The sequence below is a fragment of the Danio rerio genome, chromosome 10, assembly GCF_049306965.1.
Source record: "Danio rerio strain Tuebingen ecotype United States chromosome 10, GRCz12tu, whole genome shotgun sequence".
Classification (NCBI taxonomy): domain Eukaryota; kingdom Metazoa; phylum Chordata; class Actinopteri; order Cypriniformes; family Danionidae; genus Danio; species Danio rerio.
The window spans coordinates 38,194,731-38,209,449 of record NC_133185.1 but is presented as its reverse complement, the minus strand read 5'-3'; the positions used below and the strand labels follow the sequence as shown (position 1 = coordinate 38,209,449).

The 14,719-nt window shown below is 34.4% G+C and overlaps 1 protein-coding gene across 2 annotated transcripts in view; it reads left to right on the top strand.

Moving 5' to 3' along the window:
• col26a1 (collagen, type XXVI, alpha 1) overlaps positions 1-14,719 on the top strand; it is a 55,892-nt gene that overhangs the window by 28,498 nt on the left and 12,675 nt on the right. For both annotated transcript variants that reach the window (XM_005172722.6, XM_073914999.1), the window contains exons 4-11: positions 8,103-8,164; positions 8,271-8,400; positions 9,255-9,344; positions 9,429-9,554; positions 11,754-11,837; positions 11,918-11,961; positions 14,154-14,216; positions 14,317-14,352. In XM_005172722.6, the coding sequence (XP_005172779.2) occupies positions 8,103-8,164; positions 8,271-8,400; positions 9,255-9,344; positions 9,429-9,554; positions 11,754-11,837; positions 11,918-11,961; positions 14,154-14,216; positions 14,317-14,352 (635 nt within the window). The remainder of the gene's footprint in view (positions 1-8,102; positions 8,165-8,270; positions 8,401-9,254; positions 9,345-9,428; positions 9,555-11,753; positions 11,838-11,917; positions 11,962-14,153; positions 14,217-14,316; positions 14,353-14,719) is intronic.

Genomic DNA, 14,719 nt, shown 5'->3' with positions numbered 1-14,719 from the left:
GTGAAAAATCTACTTTTTAAGCTGTTTGGACAGAAACATGTGTAGGTATAGTGTATAGGCGGTCATATTGAGGTGATATAAACACACAGAGTACTTTTTTTTCAATTTAACAACATAAAAACGATGGACCAATTAGAGCGGTTTTCAGACCAACCGCAACTTGTCGTAGGAGTGCAGTCCCCCCGCCCACCGAATTAATTGACAGCTGCGTAACATGTCCCGGTAGTCACGTGTATAATCAGATAAGCAAGAAAAGATGAGTGCAATGCAACCGGGAATAAAAGCTCTGTTCAGTTCGCTAGGATCAACAATCGTCATCAAATGTGATCAAGAGTGAGTTTCACAAGTTTAAAATGTTTTTAAATAGTGCACGTGTGTAATGAATTACAGCGATTTACTTCAGAATTACTTTAACAGCACAGCTGCGTGTCGGAACAATTATGAAAGAAGCTGCTTCAATCTCGCTTTGTGGACGTTAAATCAGGTTTATTTTGTACATTAACATAACAGATATCCATAGAGCAGTAGAGATTAGCCTGTATCCTGTCACATATGCATGCAAAAAGAGTGCAAAGCTAAACGCACTCTCTGTATGTATGTACTTTGTAACAATATTGACGTTGTAACTTAACACAGCAAATTCATCAAATAATCATGGATAAAGTTCTTACTGTATTATTTCTCACAAATGCTAGATGAGATCTGCTTCCTTTATGTCTGTTTTTTTGTCTGATGCAGCCGAGGGAGGAGATTAAGGCACGCAGAAAGGCACGTAGAAACGGTGGGCCGGGAGTACTAGCCTTAAAGGCGCAGAACAGCAAATCCGCCACCCAGTGCAAAAATGTATAAAACAGAATCTTATAAAAGGTATAATAAAAAATCTGATGGATGTTTTGAGCTGAAACTTTACAGACACATTCTGGAGACACAAATGATTCATAATAAATCTGAAAAAAAGGGGGTAACCTAGGAGCCCTTTAAGGCAAGTCATTTCACTCGGCGGCCATCTTTGAAACGCCTCTCGGGCAGTATGCTCGGGCATTCTGTCTGAATGGGGAAACATCAAATTCTCCGAAATTACTTGCCAAGCTCATGATTACATTTCATATTACGAATAACCAATAAAATTAAACAACAGTCTCTGTAGTTTCATTCCTAAATGTTCGTACCACACAAAATCAGCTGAAACTCACATCTGGTCCGAGCCTCTTCCCTGGAGAATTGTTATTCTCTAGCAATCGCTGATTGGCTCCTGTACTAAAAGGCAGGCTTTATTCATCATATAACAATCGCTGAATCACTCCTATACTACTAGACTGGGCCTTATTCGCCATATTGACAGTTACACTACTCCCCATTCAAAAGTATACGAATGACATGTCTTGTGTATTCTATAGTCTTTGATGTATGTCAGTTATGAACTCGGTTACTATTTGTGAGAAGTAACTAGTAACTATAAATAATTACTCTTTTAAAGGAGCGTGCCCAACACTGCTTATAAGACAATTTCACATATAGTATAAATATAAATATAAAGTTGTTGAAACCTTAAAAATAAATCCAATTTAACATTTTATTATTATTATATCAACCAGACACTTTATTATAAACTATACACTAAAACACAATGTTACAAATATATAGAATAGTTATCACCTTTCAAAAAATTATTTTATTGAAGAACTGCAGATTAAAAATAATATTTCCTTATGTTTATATAGCGTCTTTTTGTCTGGACTCAAAGTGCTTTACAGATGTTGAAAGGAATCACCTCAACCACCACCAGTGTGCAGCCTTCACCTGGATAATGCAACGACAGCTATTTTACTTATTAATAGAAAGAGATTGACAAAGCCAATTTTAATATGGGGATGGTTAGGAGGCTGTGATGGACAGAGGCCAGTGGGGATATTTAACGACCACAGAGAGTCAGGATTTCAGTGTAACCTCTCAGCTGAAGGACAATGCTCAATGACAGTCCCCATGCCTATACTGGGGCATTAGGAGCCACACAGACCACAATATAAGCACCACCTGCTGTCCTCACTAACACCATTTCCTGATACCAACCAGGCGCAGCCCTACTTAGCTTCAGTGCACGACCATGAGAGCTCCAGAGAGCTAGCTGCCGGCTGTAAATATATACAGTATATTAAGATATATAGAAGATTAGCTATGTTTATACTTTACAGATGTACTATCCACCCTACTCACACCTTAGGGGTCGTTCAAATATCACATCTTTTGGTTGGTCAAGTTTGTTATTTCCAATGGAGGCGCATCTCAACTTTTCAGAAAACCACAAACGTACGGCGAGTCAAGTGACCATAGTTAACCAATCAACTTTATGCTTTGTATGTAATATACAGATTTTAGTAGACTGATTATCTCAGACAAACACAGAACACCCAATAACTGCAATGCTTTTTAATTTTCTCCGTAAATAAAACTTGTATCAAAGCTGCAACAATGTCTTGTCAGTTTGTCATTCTCTAAGAAAACGGTTGATGGTCGCCTTGTGTAACAATACTGTGCTGGACAACGGAGGTGAGGATCCAATTGCAGAGTCTTTATTACACAAAGTATGGTCAGAAAACAGCAAACAAAATCATCAATGACAATAAAAAATCATGGTCAAAGAGCAGGCAAGAGATCAGTTCAGGCGGCTAACATCATAAATCAGTTAGCAAAGCAAAGATCAAACACGGCATCGGAAAACAAGGCAAGGAAAATGGTTGGTAAAGGTAACAGGTAACAAGACTCAGCAACTAATGTGAGTGAGTGAAGTGTATTTATAGTCCTTAAAATCAGTGATGACAAGCTTCAGCTGTGTCTGTGTGCGTGTGTAATCAAGGAAAACTGGAACAGGTGTGTGTGGTGCATGACGGGATTTGTAGTCCATTTTGTGGCTGTTTTGTAGTTCTCCAGCGATCCGCAGTAGCTTAGATAGCTGTTGACTGTAACACCATGCAATGACAGATGACACGATTTCCAAACGCTTTTAGATACAATATGTGAACGACCCCTTAACTTACATAATCACACTTCAACGTAACATTAATTATTCTGAAAAGTGCTATACAAATAACCTTGAATAGAATTGATGAATAAAAGTGTTTAACTCAATGGACAAATTGTTTATGAAAAACTATACTTTTTAGTCTTTGCTTCAAAGTCCAAATTTTTAATCTCATCATTTGTCAGGTAAAAAAAAAAAAAACATATAAAATTCCAGCAGTGAGCGATCACCTGCCATTCATCATCGTCTCATTTCATGCCAAATAACTCCCAAGCCTCTGCATCTTGGACCATCGCTCTTCCTCCACAGAGAGATCCAGCATCTTGTGGTTCTCTTCACCCTGACAAGCTCAATGCTGAGAAGAGGATCTGGATTTTGGGGAAACCCAGAGTGAGATATTTCCCTTCACCAGGTTTCCATGCGAATGGAAATCCACAGCTCGCCAATGTCTGGTTTTCCTCTTCCTTATTCTCCCCCAGAGAGAGATGTCAACCAGAGATGTGATTGAACTCATTTAGTGTCTCTCTAACAAGTTCTCGTTGTTCAACAAAAGGCAACGCTGTGTGCGTACAAATTTCTATTTTGGTTTCACACTGAGGTTTCGAGGATGGATTTCATTTTTGGACTACAGGCCTGTGACTCTGGAAGGATTCTTGGAATTTTAAGTACAGTATGAATGAATGTGTCTTTGTTAAGGCAAGGCAAGACACTGCAGGTGAATAGGATGAAAATATATCTACAGTTGAAGTCAGAACTATTACCCCCCTGTATATTTCATTCTCCAATTTCTGTTTAACGGAGAGAAGATTTTCTTAACACATTTCTCAAAATACTAGTTTTAATAGCTCATTTCTAATAACTGATTAATTTAATCTTTGCCATGATGACAGTTCATAATATTTTACTAGATATTTTTAAGACACTTCTGTACAGCTTAAAGTACAAGTTAAAAGCATAACTAGCTTAATAAGGCAAGTCATTGTATAACGATGGTTTGTTCTGTAGACAATCGGAAAAAAAATTGCTTAAGATGAAAAAAAAAATCCTTGCTTTGTTAAACATCATTTGGGAAATATATTTAAAAAAGAAAGAAAAATTTACTTTAGGGCTAATAATTTTGACTTCAACTGTATATACATAAAATATATCATTATACTTCCCCAGTTCATTGGTCACTTTTAAAATGTTGCTTGAATATGCAAATTAATCATTATTTTATTAAATGTGCACTAATTTGCATACATTTCTAGCACACAACATTGGATGAAGAAATCTAAATTCTTGTTTATTCATTCATTTTCTTTTCGGCTCAGTCCCTTTATTAATCAGAAGTCACCACAGCGGAATGAACCGCCAACTTATCCAGCATATGTTTTACCAAAGACTATAGAATACAACAAAACGTGTCACTCGTATACTTTTGAATCGGGAAAAGTGTAACTGTCAATATGGTGAATGAAGCCCCGCCTTCTAGTACAGGAGCTATAGAAATCTCCGGGGGAGGGGCTTGGACCAGACATGAGTTTCTGCAGATTTTGTGTGATACCAAAGAGCATAGAACCACCAAGAGGCGACACTACTGCAATTTGGGGAAACAGCCTCTAGATGCCATTTTGGAATGAAAACTCTAATAGAAAAACAACATAATATAAATCAGTAAAATAAACTATAATGTGGTGATGATTGTGATAGTAAGTGTTGTTTTGTTGTCTTTTAGGTTGTATATCAGCTTTAATGTGCTTTTTAAATAAATAAATAAAAAACAAAGCAGCTGCTTGCCATCGTGACAGCAAGAAGATCCAATGGACAGCCGATCGCTTTCACTCCAAAATGGCATAATCCGGGGCTGTTGCTGGGTGCTGCTGTTGCAATGGATCGTTCTATTGAGTGTCGCTTCTTGGTTATTCTAAGTTCTTTAGTGATACTAACATTTAGAAACTAAACTAAATGGACAGATGTTCAAACAGACTGCCCGAGCATACTGTCCGAGAGGCATTTCAAAGATGGCCGCCTAGTGAAATGACTCGCCTTAGAGGGACTTTAGTTTTACACAGCGGATGGCCTTCCAGCTGTTTCCCCCACAAGTCCAAAGACATGCGCTATAGGTGAATTGAGTAAGCTAAATTGTCTGTAGTGTATGTGTGTGAATAAGAGTCAATGGGTGTTTCCCAGTGCTGGGTTGCAGTTGGAAAGGCATCCGCTGCATAAAACATGTGCTGGATATGTTAGCGGTTTATTCCGCTGTGGTGACCCTTGATTAAAAAAGGGACTAAGCTGAAAAGAAAATGAATGAATAAGCAAGAATTTAGATTTCTTCAATGTGAATGAATCAACATTTTGGGAGTCTGTCACTCCATACTTTAGAAAATACTAAAATACTAATGCCGAGTTCAGACTGCATGATTTTCAAAGTAGTCATGTCACAGATGTTTTCACACTGCATGACTATCTGGGCTAGCGTTTCGTCGCTGCTTGGTTTACACTGCAAGATGGATCGGCGACAGGGGCTTTCAGATTGCATGACGTTACTATAGGAAGAATCGCTGACAACTTCGTCCAAACTACGTCTCACAGCCAAAAACACGTAGTATATCTTTTGTTATTAACATAATGAGAAAGAAGCCTTTAATGGGGTAGAACATGTACATGTTTGCTCACCTGGGTTTAAAGGGAATTAGCCATTTCTCCTCAACGTTGATAATAAACTAATTTCTTTCTGTATGAAACGTCAAACAGACACGGTTGGTCCTGAGTCCTGTCAAACCTCCACTAGTTTTCCTCCATTTCGTGGGTCCAAATAAACCGAAAAAGAGCGCTTTTACCTTCTCCCCCAGCCTCCCGCTGGCCTGCAGCAGGTATACACACGCGCACACACAAGTGAAAGCTGCTCTCTCATTGGCTGTTGGCGATCGCTGATGTTATTTTCAGTCAAAACTCAATTCACACGGCATGATTTGAATCGCCGACAGCTCCAGATATTTAGCATGCCAAATATCTCGCAGGCATCGGCGACTCATCGGCGATTCTCTCAGATAGCGTCTTTGAAAGTTCATACTGTGTGATTGTCACTCACGTGCACGAGCAGCGATTTGCCTGTGATTTCAGGCATTTGTCGGCGATTTCTCAAAACCTGTCGGCGAGCCAAAATCGGGGTTAAAATCACGCAGTCTGAACTAGGCATAAAATACTAAAAGATGATTTTGTAAGTGCTGCTTCGGTGGAGATTTGAGGCTCAGTGTAGGACAAAAAAGCTTGAATATTAAAAAATATACTGTAATTGAAATTTACAGACACGAATGAATAAATTATAACAGAAAGACTTATTTTGGATGTTCTTCACATTAATCTCAACACACCTGAAGCTGTTAGATCACACTTTCTACTGCAGATAAATAAGATCCAGCCCCGGATGTCAGATCTTGTCAGGAATGTCAATTTCTCCAGGGATCTGGACAACAAGTCAGCAGAGTTTCCAATACCCAAACCTGTTAACCAGTACTCAACTGAATGGACCCTTATTACAAGTCTTATACGCGCTTAATAGTCATCAGCATCTTAAATCCTTGTAAGTTTTTAATATTTAGATTTTTTTTTATTGAATTTTTGTTTCTCTTGAATTTTTGTTTCTTTTTTAATTATTTCCTAAATAGTGTTTAACAGAGCAAGGAAATTTTCACTGTATGTCTGATAATATTCTTTCTTTAGGAGAAAGTCTTAAATAATAAAAATAAATAATAAAAAATAATAAAAGCAGTTTAAAATTTTTTTAACACCATTTTAGTAAAATATTATTTATTGTCATCATGGCAAAGAAAAAATAAATCAGTTATTAGAAATGAGTTAATAAATCTATTATGTTTAGAAATGTGTTGAAAAAATCTTCCCTCAGTTAAACAGAAATTGGAGAAAAAAATGGGGGCTTATAATTCAGGGGGGCTAATATTTCTGAGTTCAATATGTATTTCTGTATGTATTATATCATCTACATCAGTTCTGCTTGTGCGAACTTTTCTATTGCAGTGTCAATGGGACAGGACAGAAAATTTGACGTTATTCTCACTTCTAGCTGCCGTTATCGGTCTCACACAATTTTTTTTTCCTTTTCCTGAATGTATTTTTAACACCACTGAGGAGTTTTTCTTTTATTATTTAAGCAAATAAGATCGTAAAAAAACTATTTGTTGTATATTCTCCCATTCACTGCGCTCAAAGTTTTCCCAACTTTGATGACCTATGATGAGAAACACGGAAATGTGAAAAGAGTCTATTAGCAGTCTATTATCAATATAGGAGCAGGAGACGAAGTGATGATGATAATAAATGAGTTGAGTTTATTGAATAATCTTTGTTGTATGTCTTCCTGTGCGCTCTCATACTTCATCTGAACAGCACAAATACACATTAGACCACAAGACCCTGAATTAGAGACATATCTCATATCAATGGAGGGGAACATTTCATGAAACACCATCACTATAAGACCAAACAATGGAAAAAGCAGAACAAATAATAAGAAATCTATAAAATACAAAAAATCAAATCAATAAATGATTAATATAATACATGATACAAATAAACAAATTAAACATAGAAATCAAATAAACGGAAGACTAAATGAATAACTAAGATTTATAAATCATTATATAATATAACTGATGATTATATAATAATTGATGATTATATAATAAATTATCAATGCAAAACAAATAATGCAAAAACTAAACATAATTTAATATAGAATTGATTTCATTTAAAGCACACACAGGTTATCACAAATTTCCGATTCTACAAAGCCCAAATTCGGCTACAATCTGACTGGTTCATGTTTTTGCCTGTCGTGTGTCACTTTAACCGATGAACATCCTTCATAGTGTGCAATTATAATATTGCAAAAACAGATCTTTAGATTGAACGATCATAGATTTGACTTACTACACAACAGATGGCTGAGAGATTTATAGCATTTGCCTAATCTATTCACTCTGTGCTGTATCACTTTTTATGGTTAAAAAATCCCCCTTTCTCTGCTGCCATACCACATGTTACCTTAACATCTCTCTCTTTTTTGCATTCATCTCTTTAGAGTGCATGAACTGTACTGGTTATGCTGACATTAAAGAGCGCTTGAGTGTCATTGAAGCTCAGGTGAGATAGAATTGTCGATAACTTCTTGTATTGAACACCCTACATATTGAATAGTCTACATTGAAGTTAAGTTGGTTAAAGTGTGTTGTTTGCCTTTTTTTGACAGATAATGTTACTGAGAGATGCAGAGGCTCCTCTTCTACCTCTGTCCAGCCAATCACCTGAGAGAACAGCTGATAATGAGGTGGACAGGACACATGCCTCACCAGTCGCACCCAATGCCATTGGCCGCATAGGTTAGAGCATATCAATCTCAGATGTTTTGATTTAACGTTTTTTAAAGTTTAGTCATGTGGATAATTTCATGTTTATTTTATTCTATTTTACATTTAATTTAATTTAATTTAATTTAAAAAATAGATTTTACTTCTATTTTTCTATAATTTTTTTATTTATTTAATTTAATATGTATTTTATTTATTTTATTTTATTTTTATATTTTTAATATATTTTTCATTATATATATATATATATATATATATATATATATATATATATAAATTATTATTATTTAATATTTAATTTAATAAACTTTTTATTTAATTTATTTTAATAAAATTATTTATTTAATTTATATTTTTTGTTTTATTTAGTTTTTAATTTAATTTATTTTTAATTTAATTTAATAATTTTTTATATATTTTTTTATATTTTTCTTTTATTTTATGTAATATATTTTATTTTATTTATTTTATTTTGTAATATTACTTATATATTGTTATTTTATACTATAATATAAATATAACATAATTTTTTATATTATTTAATTTAATTTTAATTTTATATTTTTTATTTATTTTATGCAATATATTTTATTTTATTATTTTATTTAAATATTATTGTTTTAAAATATAATATAATATAATATAATATAATATAATATAATATAATATAATATAATATAAGATAATATAATATAATATAATATTTAAAACAAATAATATAGATGTAAATTTATTTAATAATTTGTATGCTTTGTATTAATATAAACATTGTCACACACACAAAATACATATGTTTGATCTTTTAGCATCTAACATTTTTATTTCGGATACATAATATGGACTTGCTAATTATTGTTTAATCCCAGGACTACCAGGACCTATTGGGCCCCCAGGTCCCCCTGGACCTCCTGGACTGACAGGTTTTACTGGACAGCCTGGTTCTATTGGACCTAGAGGTTAAAAAAAAACACTCTGTACTATGATTTACAACATTAAAACAAATCATTTGACTCATTGCTAACTTCTTGTTATCTCAACAGGAGCTCAAGGTCTGCAGGGCCCTCCAGGAGAGAGAGGTCTCCCCGGGCCACCGGGGCCCACAGCATCTCCACCCTTCTCCATCAGAGGAGATGTGTTTACTCTAATGGCCAAACAACAAGATAAATGTGAGCACAACACTCCATATTTAATAAACTCTTCTAAGAGGCAATGAAATGAGGATGTGTAATTTTATACAAATTCTATTAGTAGTGATTTGATTTCCACATTAAACAAATATTACGTAATACATTAATCAATCAATATAATCCAATGAAAAAAATAGCAGTGCGATGCGAATGACTTTTCATTTCCATTCAGACAGTCTTTTGCACAAAAACCATCATCAAGCTTTCAAATGTTATGTTTGAAATGACCATCAGATGGCAGCATTTGCACAGTATGAGCACGGGTGGTGAAGGTCTGGCTCAGTTTAAATCTGGCTGCTTCTGTCTGTCAGCAGTTAATCAGAGTCATTTGTTAGCTGTCTCTGAAGCAGCATGAATCTGGATAACCTAAAGCAGAACCTGAACACCAAATCCAGCTCAACTGAAGAGCAGTGCAGCTACTCAACTCACATTTTCTGCAGCTGAATTACCATATTTTCAATCCAGACATTGTAAAAAACATCTAAATAGTTCACTTTTTAAAAGTGAGTAAATACATTGTAACTCGGAACTGTTAAGTTGACTTTATCTAATTGGTATAATTATGCATGTAATTATTTTACTTAATAATACAACGGGTTTACTCATCTTATTTCTCACTTTTTTTATATATTTTTTAGATTTGCAAAAGATTGAAAATGTTTTACGTTTCTGTATCCCAATTTCCTGGTTGCAAGTGATGATCAAACATCGATCTTGATATGCTTATGAAATTATTTTGGGAAATAAACGCCCCAAAAAAGTTATTAATGCAAAAAGAATTGACAAAGACATAACGTAGCTTTATTTTGTTTCATTTAACTGTTGATTTTAAATTCAGAAGTTGCATCTAAATTACTGTAGAGTTATATTTATTAAACAATTTTTCAGCTCCAAAATAGTTTGCATACCAACATTCTTCCAATTTTTTTTATGTTCTTCAAAAGAACAATAGGTGAGTAAATGGTGACTGGATTTTCATTTTGTGGTAATTATTTATTTATTTATTTATTTATTTATTTATTTATTTATTTATTTATATGTAAAAAATATTAAATGATTAAATATTTTTTTTATATTTGATTTTTTAAATATATTTTTCATTTAATTAATTAATTAATTAATTAATTTATTATTTTACTTTATTTTATTTTACAAGGACAATGCTCATTAATCAAAAGTAAAAACTTTAAATAAACCAGTTAGCCACAACGGCTAATTTTCAGCGTTTGCCCCCTTTCAGATTTTTAAAAAGGCAGCCTTAAATTTAAAAAAAAAATCCTTATCACACAAGCAATATTAGTACAATTACATACAAAAATATATTTTAGTTGGTATTAATAGTCTAGTGGTTAAGTGCACCGCCACCGACATATAGCACCATGGTGCTTACGGCGACCCGAGTTCGATTCCTGACTCAAGGTCCTTTGCCAACCCTTCCCCTCTCTCTGCTCCAAATATTGTCTGTAACCTCCTTTATCCTGTCCAAATCGAAGGGGAAAAACCCTAAATATATTTAAAAATTTATCTATATATTTAAAAAAATTGATAACAATTTCATAAAAAAACAAGAGAAAAGAATTACATGATTAAAAACTTGATCCACTTCTTTAAATTATATTTAAATGTTGAGTAATCTGTAATACCCCTAAATTCAATTGTTGAATTTATTCCATTTAAACAATTTTTAGGGCACAGTAAACATCTAATGAGTCAGACATTGTGTCATTTATTCATTTGATTCATTCAGTCGACGGATTCACAGAGCAGTGATGTAAACAACTGTTTAAATGAATGGCTGACTGAATCATTGGTTTATCCAACTGATTCAAAACAAGCATGTGTGTTGATCAGATAATTGGCAAAACAGCAAAAATAGACAATATAACAAAATATTAACTGCTATTTGGGATCTATTATTCTATAATGATATCTGAAATCAAACAAAAAGTTCTTCAGGGGTAGTTAATGTGTCAGTGCTCTTTAAATAAGGGATTCATAAAGATAAACAACGAAATGAAAGCAAAATCTTTTTAATTTTTTCTCTTGTTATTTCAATGTCTATAATTATATCTTATGATTCAAATTTGAGACACCATGTTTTTTTTTAATTCCAATATCTTGTTTTTAGGGCTCTCCTGTATCATTTCATTTCACTTTCATCATTTCTTACATTTTCAGTTGAGGACAGTGACTTTGCTGCTTATCGTGACCTGCAGACTTTTCTTGGTCCTCCTGGTCCCTCGGGCCCTCCTGGTCCAGCAGGTACAGCAGAGTACCAGAAAGCGTTTCATCCTGCATCATTCACACACTCATTTCATTTTCTTTCCATACTTGTCAAATAGGGCCTGCTGGACCACCTGGACAGCCAGGGGCCCCAGGAGAAAATGTAAGATGCTTTTTTATCAATATAAAATACAGTTAGAAAGTTAATGTTGGAATTTATCTATTTATCTTTGTCTATCTATCTGTCTATCTATCTGTCTGTCTGTCTGTCTGTAAAGTACTATGTTGTAGTATGCATTTGCAGTATATAAATATGTGCATTTATATATATATTTATGTATGTATATATATATATATATATATATATATATATATATATATATATATATATATATATATATATACACACATATACACACACACACACATATATATATATATATATATATATATATATATATATATATATATATATATATATATTAGGGATGTAACGGTATTGTAAATACCGTCATACCGCAATATTAATTTTTTTCGATATTACCGTAGTCGCATGACTCTGTAAAACTATAGGTCTTCTGAGAAAATTTGCTCAGGCGAATGAAGCGAACGGGAGGTACCGGAAACTACAATTCCCATCAGCCCAGGCTTGGCCATAATCCCTTGCGGTCTGTTGTCGCTACAGATCCAGTAATGCGGAAATTGAGTGTGCTGCTAGAAGCGGGGATCAAAAAGAGCTGGAAAACCCTAAAGCGGGTGTTGTCGCCGCGCGCGTACTGAATAGTGGTGTTGTCGCGTGAGTTCTTATCAGCTGTGTTGTCGCGCGCGTACTGAATAGCGGTGTTGTCGCGCGAGTTCTTATCAGCTGTGTTGTCGCGCGCGTACTGTAAAGCGGGGACGGCGGGTATGTCGCGTCGCGCGGGCACTTTTGATCATTTTGGAAGGGAATTTTCTATCCAAGACTAAAAAGGGCATGTGCACTGCACAGGTTGAGCACTGTGTGTGCACGTGCCTGCAAGTTGGGGAATACAACTAATCAGTCATGGGGACTGCAGAAACACAGCACACTGTTCAGATTGATGCAGACATGAGATCTCTATCTCACTCATGGTTTGTCCTCTCAAGTGGGGGAAAGAAAATGCACAACGTTCCCCATTGCTAACAACCTGGGCCAAGTCATATCTCTCTTGTCCCAGAAACCTCAGTCCCAAATGAGAGGGTTTTTTTCTGTTGCAGGGGACATTGTAAATACCCAGAGATACCAGCTTTTACCAGATTATATTCATATGATAATTTTCCTTTAAACCCATCTCTATCTAAGTGAGTGAGTGATTAAATGTTGAATGTGATGAGTTTTCAACAATACTAAATTGAAACTTTATTTTTTTTTACATGGTTTAATATTTTTTTGTTATTTAAATTGAAGTTCCTGTTTCAAAGCTTACAGATAGATGGCTAATTTGTATGTCATTGACACTTTTGGCACTTTTTTGGAGTATTTTCATAAGTTTTGTTTTTTCCTGTAAATGATTCAATAAATACCGTACCGTGACATTCATACCGAGGTATTACCGTACCGTGAAATTCTGATACCGTTACATCCCTAATATATATATATATATATATATATATATATATATATATATATATATATATATATATACAGTAGGTACGGAAAGTATTCAGATAATTTTTTTCTCATGAATGTACACACAGCACCCCATATTGACGGAAATATCACATGGTCGTAAGTATTCAGACACTTTGCTCAGTATTTAGTAGAAGCACCTTTTTGACCTAATACAGCCATGGGTCTTTTTGGAAGATGCAACAAGTTTTTCACACTTGGATTTAGGGATCCTCAGCCATTCCTTTTTGCAGATCCTTTCCAGTTCTGTCATGTTGGATGATGAGCGTTGGTGGACAACCATTTTTAGGTTTCTCCAGAAATGCTCAATTAGGTTTAAGTTAGGGCTCTGGCTGGGCCATTCAAGAACAGTCATTGAGTTGTTGTGAGGCCACTCCTTCATTATTATACAATATGCTTAGGGTCATTGTCCTGTTGGAAGGTAAACCTTCAGCCCGGTATGAGGTTCTGAGCACTCTGGAGAAGGTTTTTGTCCTGGATATCCCTGTACTTGGACACATTCATTTTTCCTTTGATTGCAACTAGTCGTCCTGTCGCTGCAGCTGAAAAACACCCCCACTGCATGATTAATATAACAAAGAGTGAAAAATATAAGGGGGTCTGAATACTTTTCGTACACATTGTATATAAAGGGAAGAAATAACTGGATGATTCCTATGGGTGTAGACACAGAACACTGTAAACTGATTAATTCACATTCATCTTAGGCTATCTTAAGCTTTTCAGGCCCACCGGGTGACAGGGGACCCAAAGGAGATCCGGGAGAAAGAGTGAGTTCAGGAGGACAAGAAATAATATCATAATCCTCTACATTTAGGATAAAAAATGGATTGTTTTATTTGAGCTTAATATATTTTATTATTTTCAAAGGGACCGCCTGGAAAAGCCGGAAAGCAAGGACAGCCTGTGAGTCCATGTGCTGCATTTATTTGTTTGTTTGTTTGCTCATTTACAGTTATTATTTACGTTTAGTTTTATTATAGTTAAAAAAAATAAATATACTGTTTAAAGTTTTGTAAATATGTTTTATGTTTATATATTAATAATTACTAAAAAAATGTATATGGATAAAAGACAACACAGACGTGTTTAGACATGCTACTGTCTTTGGTGTCCACATCAAATGTTAATCTTTTTTGTACTTATTTCAAATAAAGAATAAAGAAAAATAAAAAATAAAAAGTCATAAAAAGTCAAAATACGAGTGAAATAATGTTCCACCATCATTCAGCATATTAGTTACAGATGATTAGCAATATTTTGGATGATTATA